The sequence below is a fragment of the Gorilla gorilla genome, chromosome X, assembly GCF_029281585.2.
Source record: "Gorilla gorilla gorilla isolate KB3781 chromosome X, NHGRI_mGorGor1-v2.1_pri, whole genome shotgun sequence".
NCBI lineage: Eukaryota > Metazoa > Chordata > Mammalia > Primates > Hominidae > Gorilla > Gorilla gorilla.
In genome coordinates this window covers 79,355,393-79,380,279 of record NC_073247.2, presented here as the reverse complement: position 1 = coordinate 79,380,279, position 24,887 = coordinate 79,355,393, and the positions used below count along the sequence as shown (strand labels likewise).

Sequence of the window (24,887 nt, the reverse complement as noted above, 5' to 3'; positions counted from 1 at the left end):
AACTCAAACAAATTTACAAGAAAAATACAAACAACCCCATCAAAAAGTGGGCAAAGGATATGAACAGACACGTCTCAAAGAAGACATTTACACAGCCAACAGACACATGAAAAAATGCTCGTCATCACTGGCCATCAGAGAAATGCAAATCAAAACCACAATGAGATACCATCTCACACCAGTTAGAATGGTGATCATTAAAAAGTCAGGAAACAACAGGTGCTGGAGAGGACGTGGAGAAATAGGAACACTTTTACACTGTTGGTGGGACTGTAAACTAGTTCAACCATTGTGGAAGTCAGTGTGGCGATTCCTCAGGGATCTAGAACTAGAAATACCATTTGACCCAGCCATCCCATTACTGGGTATATACCCAAAGGATTATAAATCATGCTGCTATAAAGACACATGCACACGTATGTTTATCATGGCACTATTCACAATAGCAAAGACTTGGAACCAACCCAAATGTCCAACAATGATAGACTGGATTAAGAAAATGTGGCACATATATACCATGGAATACTACGCAGCCATAAAAAATGAAGATTTCATGTCCTTTGTAGGGACATGGATGAAGCTGGAAACCATCATTCTCAGCAAACTATCAGAAGGACAAAAAACCAAACACCGCATGTTCTCACTCACAGGTGGGAATTGAACAATGAGAACACATGGACACAGGAAGGGGAACATCACACACCAGGGCCTGTGGTGGGGAGGGGGGAGAGGGGAAGGATAGCATTAGGAGATATACCTAATGTTAAATGACGAGTTAATGGGTGCAACACACCAACATGGCACATGTATACATATGTAACAAACCTGCAAGTTGTGCACATGTACCCTAAAACTTAAAGTATAAAAAAAAAAGTAAGAGAAATTGAGTCTCAATGAGGACAAGGAACTCTGAGGGACAGAACTGGAAAACGCTATCTGACTTCCTAGACAGCACCTCTGTCCCTCAACCCCACAGCGTTTTATTTTCTATTCTAACATAGGAGGCCTTTCTTTTCCATATGTAATTTATAGTTCTGTAATGATGTTGGAGTCTCTACCTAAAAAAGAAAATCTGATCATCTGGAAGCCACAATTCCCAAACCATCTCAGTGAAGTCAACCAATTAGTAAACACAGCCACCTATCTCCCTCCAATTCCCCATATACACCTACTATTCTTAAAGGTTTGGGTATCACACAGCAGACAAAGCTGCCTCTACTCCACATCAGCAGTTAAAATTCTGTCTGATTACTGGTGTGAACCTTCTTGTATATACTGAATCTCCCATGCTGCCCTGAGTTTTCCTGCCTCTGCTGGTTTTCTGATTTCCAAACCCCTCGTGGTTTTCTAATGTCCAAAGAAGGTGACTTGGAACAGGATGTCCCCTTTGGCCTTGACCCCTACAGTTCTATGTAAAGCCAACTACTGGTTGCCCAGAACTCACACATCTCTCCCTAGTTTCAAGTGATCTCACTGGGCGTGGTGGTGTGCACTTGTAGTCCCAGCTACTCAGGAGGCTGAGATGGGAGGATTGCTTGAGTCCAGGAGTTTGAGGGTGTAGTACGCTATGATCACACTTGTGAAGAGCTGCACACTCCAGCCTGGGCAACATAGCAAGACCCTGTCTATAAAGAATAAAATAAAATAAAGTGATCTCACTGCTTCTGTTGTGCCCATAGCCAAACACAATTCCAAGTTAAATGGATAAAACTTATACATTTCTCTCTACTATCCCTTCCTCTGCTTCTTTTTCCCTTTCTGTTCTTTCATCTAAACAAATACTCAATGCTTTCATTTGACCTCTGGCTCCTCAAAGCCTGCAGCTTTCATGCTGTATCTAAGCCTTCCTATTCTACATAAGAATTTTCTCTTCAGAACTTCTGTTGAATTCTGTATCCCCTATAAAATATAATATTGGTGATTCCATTCCTCCACAGTCTTGCTAATGGACATACTGACAGTCTAATGCTCAATACTATTTCTTGATTATGGCTGAATGTGTCCCAGGAGGCAAAGCCTTCCAAAACAATTCCACATATGATGGGAGTTTCAGACACTGTGAGACAGCATCAGTAGCAAGATATCTTCAGGTAGAGGGCCCTTTCATAAATTCTTAAGTCATAACACATGATTGGTTATCTGTGATAGACATGCTCCAATCCCAAACCCCTGTTTTGACCCTGAATTTCCAATGGTGTAAATGGATGCTAAGGAAATTTAAAAAGAAAAAAAGTACATGAATACAACCTGAGTATATGGAAACAATCTAAACCTCCAATAATATAGAGGCATGAGGACAACCGAGCAAAACAGTGACTCTATAAATTATATGCATGCATGAGGGCCAGACCTAAAGGAAATGAAGACAAGTTTTAAGTATTTGTTGTGTTAGGGTGGTGGGCTTAAAAATAAAGTCATTAGCAGAAAATGTAAACCTCCAGATAGGTGACGTATTTTCACATACTTAAGAATTAAGGTTGAAGCCCACCAGACACAATGCACTCCAGTAGAGGTTTTCAATGTGTTTAAAGTAAAATCATGGTTTCAGCCAAGTGAGTCTTCCTCTGAAGAGCTCAGTCTAGTGGAGGAAAGATAACTGTAAGTGTATTACTGAAAGATAAAGCAGGAAGTGGAGACACCCATGAAGTGATGTGGAGTACAGGAGAGGGCGGGGTACCTTTCAGTCGGGTGAATGCCTCATGGAGGAGGAGGCATTTGAGTGAGGCCCTGAAGGAAGGTAGGACTTAAGAATATGGAAATGTGGAGAAAAAGCACCTGAGGCAGAAGAGATACCCTGAGTAAAGGTAAGGATAGGGGAAAGTGTGGATGTGCTTTGAGATAAAGGAATAATTTAACTATATTGTAATACAGCCCCTGAAATATCCTGGTATCCTTGGGTGGGAAACAAGCACTAATCTTCCATTGTAAGGATGGAATAAAAAATGAAATAAATTCATTTCAACCAAATTATCAACCAAATTGAAATAAAATTAGCAAACACTTCTGTTTGGGCTTTGATTTAAATCAATTAGTTGTTCTATAATTCTCAATAACATTGTTTTTTGGGGGGCTTTGATTTAAACCAATCAATTGTTACAGTGGTCTCTCTCTCATTTTCCACTTATCTCTTATGACACTTATCACAGCAGTATTTAATTTTTGTTTCCACACAGATATCTCCTACTAAGCTTTAAGATCTTTGAGAGAATGACTGTGTTTCATTCATCACTGACACTGAGTTCTTAGCATCAAGCAGAAGGGCTGCAATATACCTGCCCCACTGTGTGCTGTCATTTGCTCCCACTGGACTGAAACTACGCTTTACTCATCTCTCTCTCCCTGCCATCCAGCACGAGGCCTGACATAAAACAGATGCTTGATGTTTGTTGAACTGAGGTGAATTAGGTGTATTCCTGTTCTCTTAGTCTTCTGTGCCTCAGTTTCCACATTTGTAAAATCAGGGTAGTAGTAAGAGTATCTACTATCTTATAGCATTGTTGTGAGGATTAAGTATGCACTTAGTATAGTACTTAACACATGGAAAATGTTTGGTAACATTAGGCGCTATGATTATCATTACCATTATTATTGTTTTTGTTGTTGTTGTTAAGGCTTCCAAACCTGCTGATAGGGACAGGCTCATTGTACTATGCCAGTCCTGGTTAGGATTGTTTCAATGCCTGGGAATGGGGAGGCTCTGCTTATAGATTTTTTCTCTGTCATGTCCCATCACATTGTATCTGCCGCAGGTAGGTGCTCTTTATAGTGCTAAAGCTGCAACTGACCTTGGAAGGCAGGCCCACCAGACTGGAATCTCCTTGAGGACACGGCTAGTTCACATTTGTCTCTGGATGCATACAAGGCCTGATACCATACATGCTTGTTGAAAAAATAAATGAGTGAAAACTACTCACCTCCAGCCCTTCTTCCCTGCCATTGGACTATGAGAATACAAATGCTTATAGCCTGGAGTTCTCTCTAGCTAGGGGACAGGGCCCAGAACCCAGGGAGCTCTGTGCTGCCACCTTGTCATCACTCTAGCCAACTTTCTTTGGTTTTGGGTACTTGAGGATGGACTCATCTGTAAGGCTTCAAAACTATCCATGTCCAAAAATAATTACTATCAAATTATCTGTATAAATAGCAACAGACAAATTATTTAATCCACATTAGCATTTCTACAGTGACATAATTGGAGCATTGAAAATGTGCTGTAATTTGATGAGGGACTGATTTCTCATTTGTGTACTAGGAAGTACTGTTATCAGTGTTTGGTTCATTTTATTTTCAAAAGTCTATCACTATGCTAGGAAATTTCAAGTTGCCTTATCTCATGTTATCCTTATGAATCCTCTGGGGGTGGTCATCTGTATGCCTATTTTACAGTTAAGAAAACTAAGCCTTTGGGGGTGGTATCATTTTCCCAAGGTCACACTACTAATGGATATTAGACCTAAGATCAAGTTTTTTACCTTTATATCAATAGAATTCTTGGGTAGAGAGTACTTGAATATCTCAGTAGTGCTCACTAGGTAGGTGGGAAATCACTCTATACCTCCATATCCCTTTTTTTGTTTCCTATATCTATCTCTGCTCCCATGGAACAATAATTTGAACTTAAACTTGCTGGCTAGTCATTGTCAAGTTGCAAAAGAGACAAAACTCTTTCCAAGTGACATGGGCTACAGAGGAGTTTTGGGGGAGTTGAAGAGGCTACACAGGTGGGATGGCAGAAGAAGCTATGCAAAAAAGTGGGGAGTAGGAGGCTTTTAGTTATAAACAACACAAATGAAGAACCAACCCCTTCTGTATTCTGAAGCTGAGAAGAGTTAAGGAACCTCAAGGACAGGATGTCTACTTACTGATGGGCCCTGAGGGCTCTTGGCTGGGTGCTATTCCCCTCTCTTCAGATGGAGCTTTGGACAAGATCTGAAGTTGATTCTGGTGGAAGTCAGAGATAAGCAGTATGTACTTGCTGGCTTTGGTTGGCTGCTTTTTAAAAGAATCAGAACTGAAGAGTGGGTGAAGACAGAGGGATGTAAAGTTAACCTATGGGAAGCAGAATGAATACCACTATACTGCCATAGTTTCATTTTAAACAAAATAGAGTCATAGACCAGACCAAAGTATTACCTTGCTTCTGAAAGAAATGTCCCCCTCCCCCACAACAGACAAGACAATACCACTATAACCAAACCACATTCCTCCAAGAGGTCCGTAGCACTAGGAATGTAGGAGACGGCATGCTAGATAAAAGATAATCCAGCTTAGTTTTTAAAAATATTCATCCAGCTTCAGGAAAAGGAGCTTTAAAAATTATTTACACAGGTGCTGGCTCAGGTTTCTATTGAATCTGGCCTCAGCATACTTTGAGACACACCTCTGGCTGGACAAGGGAAACCAATGGCTGGAAAATATGGAGAATAATTTATGACCTTGCTAGCTTTTCTCCTGGACAGTGGCTTAGGACTTGAATTTGCTGGGGAGGTCAGACTTATCTTGTTGGGGACAAAGATACACAGAGAGCTCTGACACCTTCAAGTCCAAAGGCTGGAAGTCAAGAGAAGCAATGAACACGTGCTGGCTGGGCTGGCTGGGGAATGTTACTCACAGTGTACTGGGAGGTAAAAAGTAAAGAGGAAGAGATTGACCTTTGTTATATTCTCATAAAAATGCTGATGGCCTTTCTGGTCCCTAATTAAGTACCTCTAAAGAGAAGTGAAATCTTACGCCAACCCAAGGCCTCCTTTACCTGGGTAATACCACAGATACCATCTCTTATTTGCTCTTTCGGCCTACCCAGGGACGCTGCAAGTATACGCGTGCCTATGACCAAGACTCACTCTAGGAAAAGGATACAAAACTTACTGAGTACCAGTAGCTTTATTACACACCATTTAGTTCTTAAAATAGTTCTGTGAGCTATTATTATCCTTATAGAGGCATACAAAAGTGATTTGCTCGAGATCACATATGTATTAAGTCTTACAACTAAGGACTGAAATTGGGTCTGCCTGTTTCCCAAACATTATGCATACAAAGTGAACCATTGGCCAATGGATGCGTCTGGATTATCTGTAAAATTTTAGAGATTTACTACTAAAATTATTGTTAAAGATTTATATTGTTATATTTTTATTTTTATTTTTTATTTTAATTTTTTTTATTATACTTTAAGTTTTAGGGTACATGCGCAAAACGTGCAGGTAAAATCTTCAAGATCATTTAATACAACCATGTTACTGTTCCAATGGAGATTTTAATGTACAAAGAGGGAACTAGACATGCTTAAGGCCAGGTGGTAAGTCAGCAGCAGAGCCAGAGCCCCAATCTGGTGCTCTTGCACTGCATCTTGTTACACTACCTGGATAGTAACCTTCTTCCGAAAATCCCAGACACCAGCCTAGGGCAGCTATGGACAGCTCAGCATGGGGAGGGAGCAAGGTACAAAGAGCCAACTGAAGGCCTGTCAAACAGCTTGCTGCATCTGATGAGATTCCCCACAATGACCTCCAGATGCCATAATGTTCCCCAAACAAGCCTCCCGCTTTCACATCGCCGTGTCTTTGCTCAGCCTGTTCCCTCCTCCTGAAGTTCTCTTCCTACCTTTTTGTATCTGGCAAACTCTTATCCATCCCTCAAGACCCAGATCAACCCTTAACTCCTCTGTGAAGCCTTCCTAAACTTTCCAGGTAAAATAAATCATTCTCTCATACTGTCTGCTCAGGGGATTATGTACCTACTTTTAGTACAGCAGTAATCTCACTCTTTTATGTTGGTAACTATTCATCACATAGCCACTGACTATTTGTATGACTTTGGGCAAATCACTCAACTCTTCTGTGCCTCAGTTCCCTCATTTGTAAATTGAGGGTATACAGATTGAATAAGAAAATGACTACAAAGCATCTAATGCATATTGACTGCTCAATAAACAATTTTAGCTGTTATTTCATGTCTCTTATCCTAGTGCCCGGTATAGGTCTCATGTACACAGTAGACACTGAGTGTGGAATAAATATATGTTATGTGGGGAAAGTGCCAGTCATTACATAGCCATGTTGGATATCACTGTAGTCAGGATGGGTCTATAAAATCCTTACCAAAGACAAGACCGGTATTCTGTAATCTTCTCTGGGTTATAGAGCCTCTGAGATCCATGTAAAAGCTATGAATATGCTCCCTAAAAAAGTTTATACATGCACATACACACAAAACAACCTTGCAACAATCCTCACACCAAGAAATGTCTTACAGAGTCCTCTCACTATAGAATGCCTTTATTACTCATTAACTTACTAGGGAGGAAGACATACAGTTACAGAAGACGGTCTCACACAATGGCAAAGGCAGAGATGACTATCAGGGACTAAGCTCCTTCTAGGAACCAAGGGCCATAAATGCTTACTATGCTGCCTCACATAATTCTTGAGAATTGCAAGGTAATGACCTCTGTGACTCTGCTAATTAGCTATTAGGCAGGAGAGTCTCTCAGACAGAAAACTAGAAATGGCAGGGAGGCTCTCATTTCTGCCATTTATAGGCTATACAAACCCAGGAAAGTAATTTCCTCTCTCTGAGCCTCACTTTCCTTTTCCATGAAATGGTTTGACCAGATTTTTTGATTTCTAAATTCCTTTCCTTCAAGTTTTAGTGTTTAAAGATACTGCAGTTTTGAACACTGCAAATCTTTTAAGTATTTTCATGAAATAACCTGTGACCAAATCAACCATCCTGTAAGTAAATGAGCTTGTGACCTGTAGGAATGTGCTTATGTAACTTAAGGAATTGTTAGAAGTCCATGGTCTTCAGGGCCCACATCCAGATACCACAATGAAATCAAGGTCCATCCACACAATGATGTGACCCAGGAGAGGAAGGAAAAACAGAATTTTAAAACCCTAATATAGGAAAACAAGTTGCTGCCTCTATGACTTTTTAATTCTATCCTGAAAGACAATATTCTCTATTTTCTGACATTGAGGAGGAGGGAAGTGGATTTCTCTTGCTCGTGGCCCCATGGAAAACACTCCGTGGGATGCTCTGCTGAGAAGGCTCAAACCAAAGAGCCAAGGAACCATGAATCTACATTTATAGCCACACATCCTGTCTAAGCTCTTTCTTTAGCTTGGTCATAAGGAGCAAAATTCTCATGAGCACAGGTGTTAAGTTGTGCTTCCTGTTCTATAGTCATGTGACAACAGTGAATTAAGAGCTACCATGCTGGGTCTCATCAGAATCAGAACTTTCCCCCTGAAGAATATAAGTTAGTAGAAGGACTATGGCCCACATGTCCCTCGCACATCTAATGAAGAGAGTTGCTGATGAACTACCAGCGGTTTTAAGTGCTTGGAATTTTCTTAGGAAGACAAGTTCCCTGTGATGTTAGCGATACTTGGTGGTTTCTCAGTTACTCCCCACAGTACTTAACATCTTTCTTAACTTCCTTCTCTCATATTTGACTCTGCTGTTGCTCTTCATTGCTGCCTTTCTTGTTGCCTAGGCATAGTACTTGGTTTCTATGTTGGCTTATTTGAGGAGGTGCTGTGACAGAGCAGAGTGAATGCTGCCTTTGACCCCAGAAGACTTGGGTTCAAATTCCAAATATATTATTTACTACCTGTTGATGAACTGGCAAAGCCTCAGTTTACTTATATGGAAAACCAAGAGAATAACCTCTCACTCTGTACCAAGAGAGTTGCGAAGTTCAAAAGGACAGCAGATAGGGTGGTCTTTCATCCACTGAAGAGCTTTAAAGATTGCCACATTTTCACGCCTGTAATCCCAGCACTTTGGGAGGCTGAGGTGGGTGGATCACGAGGTCAGGAGTTCGAGACCAGCCTGGCCAATATGGTGAAACCCTGTCTCTACTAAAAATACAGAAAAAAAAAAAGCTGGGTGTGGTGGTGTGCCCCTGTAGTCTCAGCTGCTCAGGAGGGTGAGGCAGGAAAATCACATGAACCTGGGAGGCGGAGGTTGCAGTGAGCCGAGATCGTGCCACTGCACTCCAGCCTGGGTGACAGACAGAGCAAGACTCCGTCTCAAAAAAAAAAATGCCACATTTATGATCAATAAGCTATAACCTCCTGGAAGCAGGCCCTGTATCTTGCATATGTCAGCCCAATACCCTATATGTAGTAAGCACTCTGTAAATATTTACTGACTGAATGCATGAGGATATTACTACCAGGCCTGTTCTTATGAGGTGCTCTGCAGAGACAGGCATTAGTCTAGATAGGAGGAATAGTGATTTCACTGGAGTGCCTCAGTAGTCACAACACAGCCTGGGAGCAAAGGGACTGAGAATTCTAAACCTTGTTCCCTTTATCAAGAGTCATTCACCTCCAAATCTCAGTTCAATTTTCTGCAGGTTTGTAGGTAGAAAGCTCACTAGCATCTGTACAAGGCTGAAAGCAGCTGCCTAGCTATGAAGAGACAGGGAAGGAACATGAAAATCTGAATAACAGTTTCCAGAAGTTGCACACATGGCTACTATAACTGAAGATATTGTTGTTTTACAATGATGGCTTCTCGCAGAATTCAGTTATTTTGAGGAGCAGTATGCTCCTTGCTGTGGGTCTAGAACCCAGAGAATTAATACATAATTTCCATCTCTGAAGAGAAAGTGAGTCTAACACTTATCCTCACAACAGCAGCCAACTGCAAAAATGAACTACCAGAGTTTGATAGTCACCCAGCAATTCCCTGAAAGGACTGAAGAAGCTTCTGACTGCAGAATATGGACAGGCACATAAAAAATTGATAAGGGTTACTGTAGCCTTGTAGTATATTTTGAAGTCAGGTAGCTTGATACCTCCAGCTTTATTCTTTTTGCTTAGAATTGTCTTGGGTATATGGGCTCTTTTTGGTTCCATATGAAATTTAAAGTAGTATTTTCTAATTCTGTGAAGAAAGTCAATGGTAGCTTAATGGGGATAGCATTGAATCTATACTTTACTTTGGGCAGTATGGCAATTTTCATGATATTGATTGTTCCTATCCATGAGCATGGAATGTTTTTCCATTTGTTTGTGTCCTCTCTTATTTCCTTGAGCAGTGGTTTGTAGTTCTCCTTGAAGAGGTCCTTCACATCCCTTGTGAGTTGTATTCCTAAGTATTTTATTCTCTTTGTAGCAATTGTGAATGGGCAAAGTCTTCATGGCTAAAACACCAAAAGCAATGGCAACAAAAGCCAAAACTGACAAATGAAATCTAATTAAACTAAAGAGCTTCTGCACAGCAAAAGAAACTATCATCAGAGTGAACAACCAACCTACAGAATGAGAGAAAATTTTTGCAATCTATCCATCTGACAAAGGGCTAATACCCAGAATCTACAAGGAACTTAAATAAATTTACAAGAAAAAAATAACCAACCACACCAGAAAGTGGGTGAAGGATATGAACAGACACTTCTCAAAAGAAGACATTTATGCGGCCAACAAACATATGAAAAAAAGCTTATCATCACTGGTCATTAGGGAAATGCAAATCAAAACCACAATGAGATACCATGTCAATGCCAGTTAGAATGGCGATCATTAAAGAGTCAGGAAACAACAGATGCTGGAGAGGATGTGGAGAAATAGGAACGCTTTTACATTGTTGGTGGGGGTGTAAATTAGTTCAACCATTGTGGAAGACAGTGTGGAGATTCCTCAAGGATCTAGAACCTGAAATGCCATTTGACCCAGCAATCCCATTACTGGGTATATACCCAAAGGATTATAAGTCATTCTTCTATAAAGATGCATGCATACGTATGTTTATTGCAGCACTATTCACAATAGCGCAGACTTGGAACCAACCGAAATGCCCATCAATGATATACTGGATAAAGAAAATGTGGCACATATACACCATGGAATACTATGCAGTCATAAAAAAGGATGAGTTCATGTCCTTTGTAGGGACACGGATGAAGCTGGAAACCATCATTCTCAGAAAACAAACACAGGAACAGAAAACCAAACACTGCATGTTCTCACTCATAAGTGGGAGTTGAACAATGAGAACACATGGACACAGGGAGGGGAACATCACACACTGGGGCCTATTAGGGGGTGGTGGGCTAGGGGAGGGATAGCATTAGGAGAAATACCTAATGTAGATGACGGGTTGTTGGTTGCAGCACACCACCACAGCACGTGTATACCTATATAAGAAACCTGCATATTCTGAACGTGTATCACAGAAGTTAAATATAATGAATTAAAAAATAATAATAAGGGACTAGGAAATTGGTAAGGCATGGTAGCAGAAGGCAATGGACTCAAAAGATCTTGCAAGTGACAAAAGTTATGTAAGCATTACAGATATTTACATAATGGTGCAAGTGCTATGGCAACTTCTTATTAATCCCTGTTTCATAAAATGCACAGGCTATAAATAAGCAGGCACAAGGCCACCATGAAGCAGCAATGGCAAATTCTTGGCATGGCTCCCGAATTGGGCACTGACAGAGACTTGGGTGGGCACCAACTGCAATGAGTTACAGAGCTAAATTATTTCTTCTGCAAGCCTGTGGTCTAGTCGTGTTATGGGGAGGCCCAGAATTAAGCCGGCGAGTGTGCGAAGACAGAATCATGAGGTAATATATGGCAGATCCACAACTCTGCTGTCCTCCTGGGATCTACTTTCTATAAGACACACAGTTTTTCCATGACACTTGGTACCAGAGAGTCCCCAAAGCCCTTCCTTTTTACCATCTGGAATATATGTGTCATCCAGAAAAGTTCATTCATATATAGTTCATAGTTATCCACACATTTACAACACAGAAGTCTAGAAAATGTTTGAAATATTTTCAGTTTCTCCTCTGGGTATTGCAAGGAGGAGTGATCTACTAGATCATTAAAACAAAAAAGTATCCTCTTCTAGCATTTCTAGACTTATTTATTTTTTCTCTTGTTTAGTAAATAAGCTCAGGACCAAGAAGCCACTAGGCCAGGTATTCTGTGCTAACAAGATGTTCAAACTTTGACTGGCCTACTAAGATACCAAGAGATGGGAAAACATAAAACCTATGCAGATTTATACGTACAGAAGTGATTAGCTAAAGCACAGGTCAACAAACTGCAGCCCATAAACCAAATTCACTCTACCATCTGTTTTTCTGAGGCCCAAAGAGCTAAGAATGATTTCTAAATTTTTAAATGGTAAAAAAGAAAAATAATATTAAACGACATGTGAAAATTAAGTGAAATTCAAATTTCAGTGCCCATAAAGTTTTATTGGAACACAGCTACTCCCATTAGTTCCAGTATTGTCTATGGCTGCTTTCATCCTACAAAGGCAGAGTTGAGTAGTTGACACAGAGACCATATGATCTACAAAGCCTAAAATATTTACTACATGGCCCTTTACAAAAAAAGTTAACCAACCCCTAAATCTAAAGTCTGTCTGTGACATTTAAGAAAATCAGAGGCAGAAACATGAGAGGAGCTTTGTGAAAAGATCTCTAGGACTCACAAAGTCAGGATCAGTCAACTCCTTGGCCAAAGATACCTGATGAAGGCTCTGTTGAAGCTGCGAGCAGATCCTCTTAGCAGAGTTAATTTGCCTCTGGGAAATGTTACTTGAAAAGTCAGGGAGTGAAGGGGACACTGATATGCACCAAAAACTCTCTGCTAGACTCCAAACTAGAGGCAACATTCAATTCCACATGAGTTGAGGTGGGAAAGAATGGATTTAAAGGACAGAAAGAGTTCAATGAGGGTTCACTTACATTTCTTCCCTAACAAAAACCTGGAGTGAGAGAGAGAATCAAAGCCATACTTACATAAAATTTGCTAAAGAAACTAAATTGGGACCTATTGTAAACATCAGTGAGGATGGTGTAATTCTTTGAGTTCAGAATGTAAACTACAGTTTCAATTTTATGATGTGTACCAAACAGCACTCCATGTGTACAAAACAAATGGACATATAATCTTCAATGTTTTACTAGAAAATGTCTGAAAAATAGTAAATTCTTGAGCACATAATGCACATGATGGATTAATTAACCCTCTTTGAAATATAATGAGGTAGAGATGGGGATTCATATCCTGATTTTCCAGATGAGAAAATAGAAAAGAAAGGAAGTTACCCAGCAATGATCACAAGGAAAAAATCTTGAGTCCTGAGTTTTAACTCACTCCATCCATAGTACACTCTCTCAGCTGGCTCTATCCCCATCTGAAGATTGCTTCTTTAATTGATTAGGATCTGGGATTAGTCACCTTCTAGGAAAGCAAGACCAAAAACTTATGCAGGTATAAATACATGTGAGTTTGCTGAAATGATGATGATTATGTTTGTAATTTGTAGAACGGTCACAAAATGTCTAAGCTGGAAGCACATTTAAAAATATTTAGTTCAAGTCCGTTGTTTCACAAACAAGGAAAACTGAGGTCCAAAAGGGAAAATTTCTTATCCAAGTCTATACAACTAAAACCTCTCTGGGCCCTTACCTCTGTTTATGTGTATTGCCTTGCTTTGACTTCCTGGTCTCTTAGCATCCAAAATGCCTTCCCTTCCACCACCCCACTCATCCTACCCACTCCATAAACCAACTATTTCCCTCCATGCCTGTTTCTAACCCAGAGTTCATCCCACCAAGCACTCAGACACAGACTTTGACCAAGTTTCTCTCAACCAGAATTTGGTCATTTTACCCTCATGGCTTAGTAGCATTATTTTTTCTCACCACACCCTTTTTTCTATGCAGACCCTCCCTGCCCAGCCTCATCCTCACCCCAATTCTCCAACATTACTGACAAGGAGAAAATGTAGGACTCCCTCTTCCCACTCTTCCTCAACAACAAAACCTGTCCAGATTACAACTGACTCTGTGCTGAGCCCTGCACCAATGACAGCCTAAAAGTCCCATGTGTTATAAACCACCAAAGCTAAAAATATATTTCTGTCTGAGATGCCAGGCTTTTAAGTCTTGTACCTATGCCCATTCCAGAGATTTCTGAAACTATGAATTAAGTGATAATCAAGACTCTGAATACTCAGTCCGAGTTAACTGACTACAACAAGCAAGTAAGGAAGAGAAAGATTTTTGTTTCTATTTTCTCTAAGACAGGTGTAATTTGATGTTTCAACAAGCCAGACTGAGAACCACCTCCAGAAAGGCCATATGGGCGATAAAGATGCACTGTAAAAATGGAAAAAGAAAACCAAATCAATAAATGTCCTCTTTGGGTAATAAGACAGCCCCCTGCCTTCAAACAGGGATAATGATGGCAGTAAAATCAATCCAACAGCTTTACAGATGGGAGGAGAAAGAAAACACCAGTGATTTTTTTTTTTGCTTCATTCTGGTGTGTGTTTGTGTGCGTGTGTGTGTGTGTGTTTTCTAAACCACCTTCTCCTACCTTCAAAGGGCTCAGGACTGAAATCTATGGTCCATATTTCAAAATAACCAAGGGGCTCAGAAGGTTCCCTTTTCATTGTTTTTCAAGGAATCCATTGCTGATTTTTCATATTTCAAGCAGGCAAGTGCATTTGGCCCTATGAGCTCACAGAGTTTCCCTAACTTAACAGACTCTAACGTGTAGAGCGTTTTGAAACCTTGCTGGATTTCTATGTGTTCTGTGAGTTGGGTGATTCCCTCCCCACAACCTCATTCCTTTTCTTCCCTGTTCTCAAATGGCACAGGATCCACCTCACTGCAGAGCTCCTCCCAGGCAGCCCTGCCAGCTGCCCTTCTGCCTGCCTCCCTCCTTCAGCTCTAACTTCTGCAGAAAGTTCCCATGTGGGATGTATGATATGACAGCAAAATCTTCCCTTTCACAATGTGATTGAGCATTTCCCCTATTTTCTGAAAATAACAATTTAGTGACCCATATTTGTAAAACTCAGAGGAAGCATCAAGTATAATCTAATCTATCTGACTACTGAATTTGCTTGTTTGTTCACTTGAACTCCTTTCCCATCTGATATGGCTGCTATTACTGTGGTGCAGTGCCTGGGCTTGCTGACACACTACCTCTAGATGAGTGCTCTGTTTCATTCTCTGCTCTATAGACAGGGCCCGCTGGGTGAGAGGGTGTGGGGAGGTGCCAGGGTCTCACTGGGGAAGTTGGGGTGGTCTGAAGTCTCTGGAACCCCTCCTCATTTCCTTTTCTGACAGCCATCCTTTCATGAGTACTCTGAAGAAAGGAAGGCACTGCTGTCAAGCTCTTTAGGCACTGCTGTAGGCCTTACTGCCTAGACCTAGACATTAGGGCCCTGGGCTTCATATTAGCCCAGCATAAACAGTAGCAATGGGTAATTTGGCGGTATGAGCTGAACATGGGGCATGTTTTCAGTAATACCAAATGATAGCTGCCTTCTTGTAGGCCCTGAGGACTGGAAGAAAACAACATGGCAGCTTCTGTTTTATAGATATTTCTGCCACCTAGCCAAAATGATGAATCAACACTCATCACTGTGATTGGCTATCACTGAGGAGGTCAGTTAAAGGACATTCTCTTTCTACCTTTTCTCTAGATGCTTCAAACTCTCTGGTGCTTCTTCCATATTCTGATGAGTATCAGTACATTCGTGGTGAATGGTGTGGCCTACATACCTATCTTTTAAGACTGTTCTCAAGGTTTATAGCTCTTATAGAAGGAAAGGTTCTCTGTTCTGGTTCTGAAGTGGAACCCAACACTTCCAGCCAGTGAGAGGAAAGAGAAAGGCCTTGGCAGGAAGTACCTCTTTGGGGAAAGTTGGGGCAGAGGTGAATACTGGTGTTTAACAAGGGGTCTGGTCCCAGAGCACAGCATCTCTCTCTAGGGGCTCCTCATCAATGTCTCTTTGAGAAGAAAGCCCTCAATACGGGGTGAAGTGGATAAGCAGGAAGCTTAAGCCCTGGGTGGTTAGAGGAAGGAGACATTACCGTATATAAGAGGCTTGAAAATGGGAGTTTCTACTGCAGAATGTGGGCTGAGCACCTCTAGAGGTTGAGCAGACATGAGTTGTTCTAAGCTAAATAAAACTAAGGAGCTAGGGCTTGAGCCAATTTAGCCAGATATAAGATGCTACCTTAGATTAAGGTTAGGGACTAATGGACAGGCTTTGAGATCAGGTCTCTGGAGAGGAGAATAAATGTGTTTCTTCACTCTGAGTTCTTACCTACCTAGGAACTATTAATGCAAAGACAGGTCCCAAGGAGGCCACAACAGGAGGGAGCAGGTGCAGAGACTGATAGTCTGCTGAAGAGTGAGAACACTCCCTTTCTGGGGCCGAGGCCAGGAAGCCTTTGCTAAGGAACAGTCTCATATTCATCCCAAGGAACAGGCTGGGGACTCAGTTGGGGTTTCTCCATTTCTAACCTCTCTAATAAGGACAAACTTTTCCTTTACTAGCCAGCAGAGTAGAAAACAAGAAGGGAGGAAATTAAATCTTTTCAAATCATTAATTTTTCTTTCATTTCTAGGACCCACTGAGCCCCAAGCCCCAGCTGGGACCACCTTCACTGCCTACATTGCCTGTACAAACAAGGCTGCTGAAACCAGGGAACTAGCAAGTACAAAAATTTGCTTCCTTAGGCTCCTAAGTTATTTGATAGGCCCTTGCCAATGACTCTGTTTCTGAGATGATAAAATCCTGGGCCCTGAAAGGTTAGTGTCTCTCTCTGGAAGGTAAAGGAGAAAGGGAAAGAGAAGTGCATGTGCAAGACCCTTTACCTTCAGCGGCTCTTTTGAAGAAGACCTTGCAGCTTCCACATGTGAGAGCTCCATAGTGACACCCAGAAGCTTCATCTCCACAGATCAGGCAGGTCTTCTGGGGTGGAAAGTAATAGTCAATGGGCAAAACATGGTCCCTGGCAGTCTCCAAACTGGAAAGACACAAAAAACCAATGCAACACATGTCACTGAATGGCAGAAATAGGCAAGTGAAATCTGAGGTCTTCAGCATTAACCTGCAGGCATAAATGACTATTATTCATTGCTCAAGTGAGTTAGTGTGAAGCTGAATTTTCTGAGACTTCTCCTAAAGACGATGGTTGTAGGGTGTGACTGAGCCTTTTTGGATCTTGCCAAGGGATTAGGGAAGTTCTCTGGGATTAGCCAATCTCATAGTCTATGTCTATATGCGGGAGCAATGAAGCAGGAAACCTGAAGTTAAGATATCTAACTGAAGGTGGTGTTCAGGCAACATTTTCAGACTAATTAAATGATATGAACCCAGCTTTGTAACTTTACCTCATAAAATGCCATTGGAATAAATACACAAGGATCGTGATTAGTATTATCATAAAAGTCTTGTTCTTTTTTTCCTCATTTCTTCACTTTCCTTAGGTGTTTCTCTAGATCACATGGACATCCACCAGATTCCATTCCACAACATAAAGTACCAAGCATAATCCCTATGCCTGAAGCTTCTGTTGAAAAAATGATGTACAATGATTCTGGACATCTTTTAGGCTACCATCAAAATACCTGGCCACTGGAGCTTCAGAAATCACCTTGTCTAACTGCCTTTCTCCAAGAACATCTGTGCCCAAGCTCTTTCAGGTGGATATGAAGGAGAAGGGCCAGAAAGCCAATCCTAAAACCTTCATGGAAGGTTAGTTCTCAGTCTCCTATAGTAAAAAATTCAAGTTTGAACAAAATGGAACATTGTTCTCACTACCCAAAGGTCAGCTTTTGTCTTTCCTATGTCTTATGCCTAAGCATTAAACAAAACTCAAGTGACATTCTGGGTTACATCTGCTTCAGAGAGATGACAACTGCCCATGCTATCATTCACAAGAGCACAACTGCTATATTTTATAAGCACTTCTTCGTTACTAAGGAATGAAGGAAAATGAGCCCTAATGGGAGCCTGTTTGTTGTGTCAACACCTAACGAAAACTCTGTGAAGACAAGCTTATTTTCTCATTTTAATATCCATTGTACAGATGAAAAACGTTAAGACTTGGAGAGGGGAAGTGCAGGACAATTTGATTACAAGTCCAACACAGTTTCCATTACCCTATTGTCTTCTCACCACTCACCTTTACTTTCCACCAATGGCCTTTTGGTTCGAATGTTCAGCACAGTCATCAGAATGAAAAAAAAAAAAAAACATGAAAGGTTATCCTCCCCTCAACCCCAAGTGAACAGCTCTGTCAGGACAAGAGCAAAGAAAACTTTCACTCACTTTACAAGCACTTTACCAGCAAGACACAAATATCAGCCTTTATTCAAGTCCCAAGTACAACAGAAAGCAATAAAAAATTCTACTGATATGCAAACCCAGTGGCTTGATATCATGGCCTATCTTCACTCCCCACAAGCCTTCCTTTCCCTACCCTAACTAGAAAGCCAGCAAGAGCACTTCCAACAAACCAAGGCTAGCAAGGCCATAAGCTCCACATGGAAGGAGCTTACTTCCAATATATAATTCAGCTAAATGCTAAGATCATTTCTTTTCGCTAAAAATGTCATTTCCTTGGGTAAAAACTGTGCCCCCTTCCTCAGTCCTGAATGAAACATGGAGAAGAAATAGAAAATTTTCACAAGTACCTTTCTCCTTTCTCCACCTTTTTGACTTCTGTTACTAACACAAACAGTCCAAATAGAATCAGAAGAACATGTATTTAGGCACTCTATGTGCCAGGCCATTTCATACATATCATCCCATTTAATTTTCCCAACAACCTACCAGGTAGCTGTGTATCATCCCTATATTGCAGAAGAGGAAACTGATGCTCAGAACAATTAAGTAAACTTGTTCAAGATCACGCATCTATTAATAATAAGTGGCAATGCCAGGATTCCATCCTGGGTGAGTCTGACTCCAAAGTGTAGATTCTTAACCACTGACAAACCATGTTGTGCTAATGAAGGTTAAGATTAGGTACAATGGTTCAACTCAACTCTTAGCATCTGGCCCTATGGACCAGGCACAGGGGTAGGTGCTGGGGATATAGTGGTGATCGAGATATTTCCTTGGCCCTAAGAAACTACTGTCTGTTAGAGAAGAAGGACCGGAAATAAATAATTATAAAATAAGATAATAAATGATATAAGAAAGCAGAGTGCAGACTACTAAAGATGGGATTATTATTTGAAAGACACAAATGTATGTATGGGTAAAGGAGATGATAATGATAATGCTGATGATGATAATGATGGTTATTATTAGATAATTACAAAATAAATATCAGATAAACAGTCTATCTATTTTGTAGATAGACCACTAGCCAGACTACTAAAGAAGAAAAGAGAGAAGAATCACAGATGCAATAAAAAATGATAAAGGGGATATCACCACAGATCCCACAGAAATACAAATTACCATCAGAGAATACTATAAACACCTCTGGGGCAAATAAAATAGAAAATCTAGAAGAAATAGATAAATTCCTGAACACATATACCCTCCCAAGCCTAAAGCAGGAAGTCGAATACCTGAATAGAACAATAACAAGTTCTGAAATTGAGGCAGTAGTTAATAGCCTACCAACCAAAAAAAGTCCAGAACCAGAAGGATTCACAGACGAATTCTACCAGATGTACAAAGAGGAGTTGGTGCCATTCCTTCCGAAACTATTCCAAACAACAGAAAAAGAAGGAATCCTCCCTAACTCATTTTATGGGCCAGCATCATCCTGATACCAAAACCTGGCAGAGACACAACAAAAAAAGAAAACGTCAGGCCAATAACCCTGATGAACATCAGTGCAAAAATCCTCAATAAAAAAATACTGGCAAACCCAATCCAGCAGCACATTAAAAAGCTTATCCACCACGATCAAGTCCGCTTCATCCCTGGGATGCAAGGCTGGTTCAACATACACAAATCAATAAACATAATCCATCACATCAACAGAACCAATGACAAAACCATATGATTATCTCAATAGATGCAGAAAAGGCCTTTGACAAAATACAACACTGCTTCATGCTAAAACTCTCAATAAACTAGGTATTGATGGAATATACCTCAAAATAATAAAAGCTATTTATGACAAACCCACACCCAATATCATACTGAATGGTCAAAAACTGGAAGCACTCCCTTTGAAAACCAGAACAAGACAAGGATGCCGTCTCTCACCACCCCTATTCAACATAGTATTGGAAGTTCTGGCCAGGGCAATCAGGAAAGAGAAAGCAATAAAGGATATTCAAATAGGAAAACAGGAAGTCAAATTGTCTCCGTTTGCAGATGACATGAATGTATATTCAGAAAACCCCATTCTCTCAGCCCAAAATCACCTTAAGCTGACAAGCAACTTCAGCAAAGTCTCAGGATACAAAATCAGTGTGCGAAAATCACAAGCATTCCTATACACCAATAACAGACAAACAGAGAGCCAAATCATGAGTGAACTCCCATTCACAATTGCTACAAACAGAATAAAATATGTAGGAATACAACTTACAAGGGATGTGAAGGACCTCTTCAAGGAGAATTACAAACCACTGCTCAAGGAAATAAGAGAAGACAAAAATAAATGGAAAACCATTCCATGCTCATGGATAGGAAAAATCATTATCATGAAAATGGCCAAACTGCCCAAAGTGTTTTACAGATTCAGTGCCAACCCCATCAAGCTACCAATGACTTTCTTCGCAGAATTATAAAAAAACTACTTTAAATTTCATATGGAACCAATAAAGAGCCTGCATAGCCAAGACAATTCTAAGCAAAAAGCACAAAGCTGGAGGCATCATGCTACCTGACTTCAAACTATACTACAAGGCTACAGTAACCAAAATAGCATGGTACTGGTACCAAAACAGATATATAGACCAATGGAACAGAACAGAGGTCTCAGAAATAATACCACACATCTACAACCATCTGATCTTTGACAAACCTGACAAAGACAAGCAATGGGGAAAGGATTCCCTATTTAATAAATGGTTTTGGGAAAACTAGCTAGCCATATGCAGAAAACTGAAACTGGACCCCTTCCTTACACCTTACACAAAAATTAAATCAAGATGAGTCACATAAGACCTAAAACCATAAAAACCTGAGAAGAAAACCTAGGCAATACCATTCAGGACACAGGCATGGGCAAAGACTACATGACTAAAACACCAAAAGCAATGGCAACAAGAGCCAAGATTGACAAATGTGATCTAATTAAACTCAAGAGCTTCTGCACAGCAAAAGAAACGATCATCAGAGTGAACAAGCAACCTACAGAATGGGAGAAAATTTCTGCAGTCTATCCATCTGACAAAAGGTTAATATCCAGAATGTGCAATGAACTTAAACAAATTTACAAGAAAAAGACAAACAACCCCATCAAAAAGTGGGTGAAGGAAATGAACAGGCACTTCTCAAAAGAAGACATTTATGCAGCCAACAAACATGAAAAAAAGCTCATCATCACTGGTCATTAGAGAAATGCAAATCAAAACCACAATGAAATACCATCTCACGCCAGTTAGAATCATGATCATTAAAAAGTCAGGAAACAACAGGTGCTGGAGAGGATGTGAAGAAATAGGAATGCTTTTACATTGTTGGTGGGAGTGTAAATTAGTTCAACCATTGTGGAAGACAGTGTGGCAATTCCTCAAGGATCTAGAACTAGAAATACCATTTGACCAAGCATTCCCATTACTGGGTATATAAAAAAAGGATTATAAATCATTCTACCATAAAGACACATATACACTTATGTCTACTGTGGCACTATTCACAATAGCAAAGACTTGGAACAACTGAAATGCCCATCAATGATAGACTGGATAAAGAAACTGTGGCACATATACACCATGGAATACTGTGCAGCCATATAAAAGGAAGAGTTCATGTCCTTTGCAGGGACATGGATGAAGCTGGAAATCATCATTCTCAGCAAACTAACACAAGAAAAGAAAATCAAACACTGCATGTTCTCACTCAAAAGTGGGAGGTGAACAATGAGAACACTTGGACACAGGCTAGGGAACATCACACACTGGAGCCAGTGAGGGGTGAGGGGCAAGGGAGGGGATAGCATTAGGAGAAATATCTAATGTAGATGACGGGGTGATAGGTGCAGCCAACCACCCTGGCATGTGTGTACCTATGTAACAAACCTGTACATTCTGCACATGTACCCCAGAACTTAAAGTATAATAAAAAAAAGAAAAAAAAAAGTTATCAGATAAACAAAATGGAAACACGCAGAAAGCTCATTTTGTAAAGGACCTTTAAGAAACGGAAATGGAGTGTTGCTGTTCAATGGCTATAAAGTTTCAGTTAAGCCTGAAGAAAAGGTTCTAGACATCTGCTGTACAACACTGTGCCTACAGTTAACAATATGGTGTTGTCATGCACACGTATGTTTATTGCAGCACTATTCACAATAGCAAAGACTTGGAACCAACCCAAATGTCCAACAATGATAGACTGGATTAAGAAAATGTGGCACATATACACCGTGGAATACTATGCAGCCATAAAAAAAGATGAGTTCATGTCCTTTGCAGGGACATGGATGAAGCTGGAAACCATCATCCTCAGCAAACTATGGCAAGGACAAAAAACCAAACACCGCATGTTCTCACTCATAGGTGGGAATTGAACAATGAGAACACATGGACACAGGAAGGGGAACATCACACACTGGGGACTGTTGTGGGGTCGGGGGAGGGGGGAGGGATAGCATTAGGAGATATACCTGATGCTAAATGACGAGTTAATGGGTGCAGCACACCAACATGGCACATGTATACATATGCAACAAACCTGCACGTTGTGCACATGTACCCTAAAACTTAAAGTATAATAATAATAAAATCAAAAAAAAAAACAATATGGTGTTGTGCCCTTAAATTTTGTTATGAGGGTAGACTTTATGTTGTGTTATTATTAAAAAATGTTTTTTAAAGAAATCGAAATTTTCATCCATACTAAAGTGAAAATACAGTTAAAATTTTTTCAAGCAATCTAATTAATTGAATTTACAATCAATGAAAGACAAAATATTCATTAGAGTTTTGTTTGTTAGGCATGAGTTTAATAAAGTGCACCTTGAACAAAAATAACTGTAAAGGAGGAAGAGGAAGATAAATAGTGAAGGGGATTCAGAATCTGGACTTTTACTAATTGCAACCCATTTTGACTAGAGACCTGAGATAGTACCTCCTGGCCTCACTAGGTCAGTCTCTGCCTCTCCCTGACTCCCCAGCTAGCAAAATATTTTGGGTAGCACTCCCACTGATCCTGACCTAGTGTTGACAAAGGGCACATTGCAGCTCTGACTCATGAGCTAAACTTTGGGCTTTGGAAATGAAAATTCCAACTGCAGTCCCTCTCTCAGGCTTATATCCTAGAGAAAGTTGGTCACATATGTACTAGGAGGCACATGCAGGAACAGTCATAGCAGTTTTGTTTATTAAAGCATAAAAGATAAACATTAATTGACAGGAGAAAAATAATTTATGGCACACATATCCAATAAACTACAATCAGCAATGAAAAGGAATGGAATCGAGCTACACATAGTTGAATCTCAAATACTAATGTTGTGTAAAAGACATAATTCACAATAGGATACATACAATATGATTCCATTATATAAAGTTTAAAAAGAAGCAAAAGCAAGCAATATATTACTTGGGAATATACATGTGAAAACTTATCAAAATGCAAGGGAATAATAAAGCCCAAATATAGGATAGTGGTTACCTCTGAGGGGAGGCTGGGAGTGATGGTAAGAGGAAAGAGGATATAAGTAGATTTATGCTCTTATTTTTAAAATATTGACTAAGCTCCTATTATGTGGCTGACACTCTTCTAGGTCCTGGGGATATAGCAGTGAACAAAATGGACAAAAATCCATGCCTTCACAGAGCTTCCATTCTAATAGGGTTGATGCAATCATGATGTTAATGTTGTTGATTCTTTAATCTGGGCTCATCAACATTAATTTTATTGTTATGCCATATAAATTATATATTACATGTATTCTTTGATATTACTAAAACAGCACATAATGAAAGAAAAACTAAAATAAAAACCTCAAAAGTTTTGAATATGCTCCTAGATAACATGCTAATTGCAAACACAGGAGAGGTTTGCTTTGAGAACAAATGCAGAATTTGCACGTGACATTGTGTTTTTTCTTACCTCCCGAGGGTTACACGTTCACTTATTATCTTGAGGCAGAGCATTTGATTTTATGAATCTGAAGCAAAAGCAGTGCCCCATAGAATGGAAGGTTTCTGAACCAGAACACCACTTGCAATTCTTCAACAGTTTCACTATTAATTAAATAAAAGTGGATTACTAGAAGCTGTTGGCCTGACAACACAGGCTCAACCATGGGGAACTTGGGCTTAGGAAACCTTGGCACCCAGCTGAGATCACCAGGTCTCTCTCTCTCTCTCTCTCCCTGACTCCTTTCCTTTTTATCTCCTCTCCTCTGCTCCTCCTCCGGCCCCCCAACTTTCTTTTCAAAGGAGGACTTGGGGATACTTTGAAGAATCTGATTAACTAAGTCCCACCAGTGACTGTGGAAGCGGGGTGAAATGCAAAAGTCACAGACCAGTTTTATTTGTTAGCAAGAGGAATGGCAACCCAACAAGGATTTGGAGCCCACCAGACCTGGGTTGGAATCCTGCCTCTACCACTGAACTTTGGGTCAAATAATTAAGGCTCTCTGTGCTCCATTTGCCTCATTTAGAGTTGGAAATATTTTCAACTCTAGACGGCTTTTGTGAGAATTACAATTACATCAAATAACACATGTAAAAGCCCTTGCCTCTGTGCCTGCCACATGGTAGGCACACTGTAAGTCTTGGTTGCCTTAATCTTTTGTCTTACCATAATAAAATGAAATATCTAATATCCTAAAAATAAAAAAGAGCATTTTTCTTGGCTATGCAGAGCTTTTAGAGAAAGGTAAATACATGTGGGGGTTGGAGGGGTGTAGGGCATAGGGGTTGGGGAGGGAGGGAGAGAGAGGGGAA

General features: G+C 40.3%; 1 protein-coding gene across 2 annotated transcripts in view; it reads right to left on the bottom strand.

The window, feature by feature from the left end:
* The window catches only part of AR (androgen receptor), a 183,824-nt gene that overhangs the window by 68,281 nt on the left and 90,656 nt on the right, over positions 1 to 24,887 (bottom strand). For both annotated transcript variants that reach the window (XM_019019731.3, XM_055375591.2), the window contains exon 2: positions 16,665 to 16,816. In XM_019019731.3, the coding sequence (XP_018875276.1) occupies positions 16,665 to 16,816 (152 nt within the window). The remainder of the gene's footprint in view (positions 1 to 16,664; positions 16,817 to 24,887) is intronic.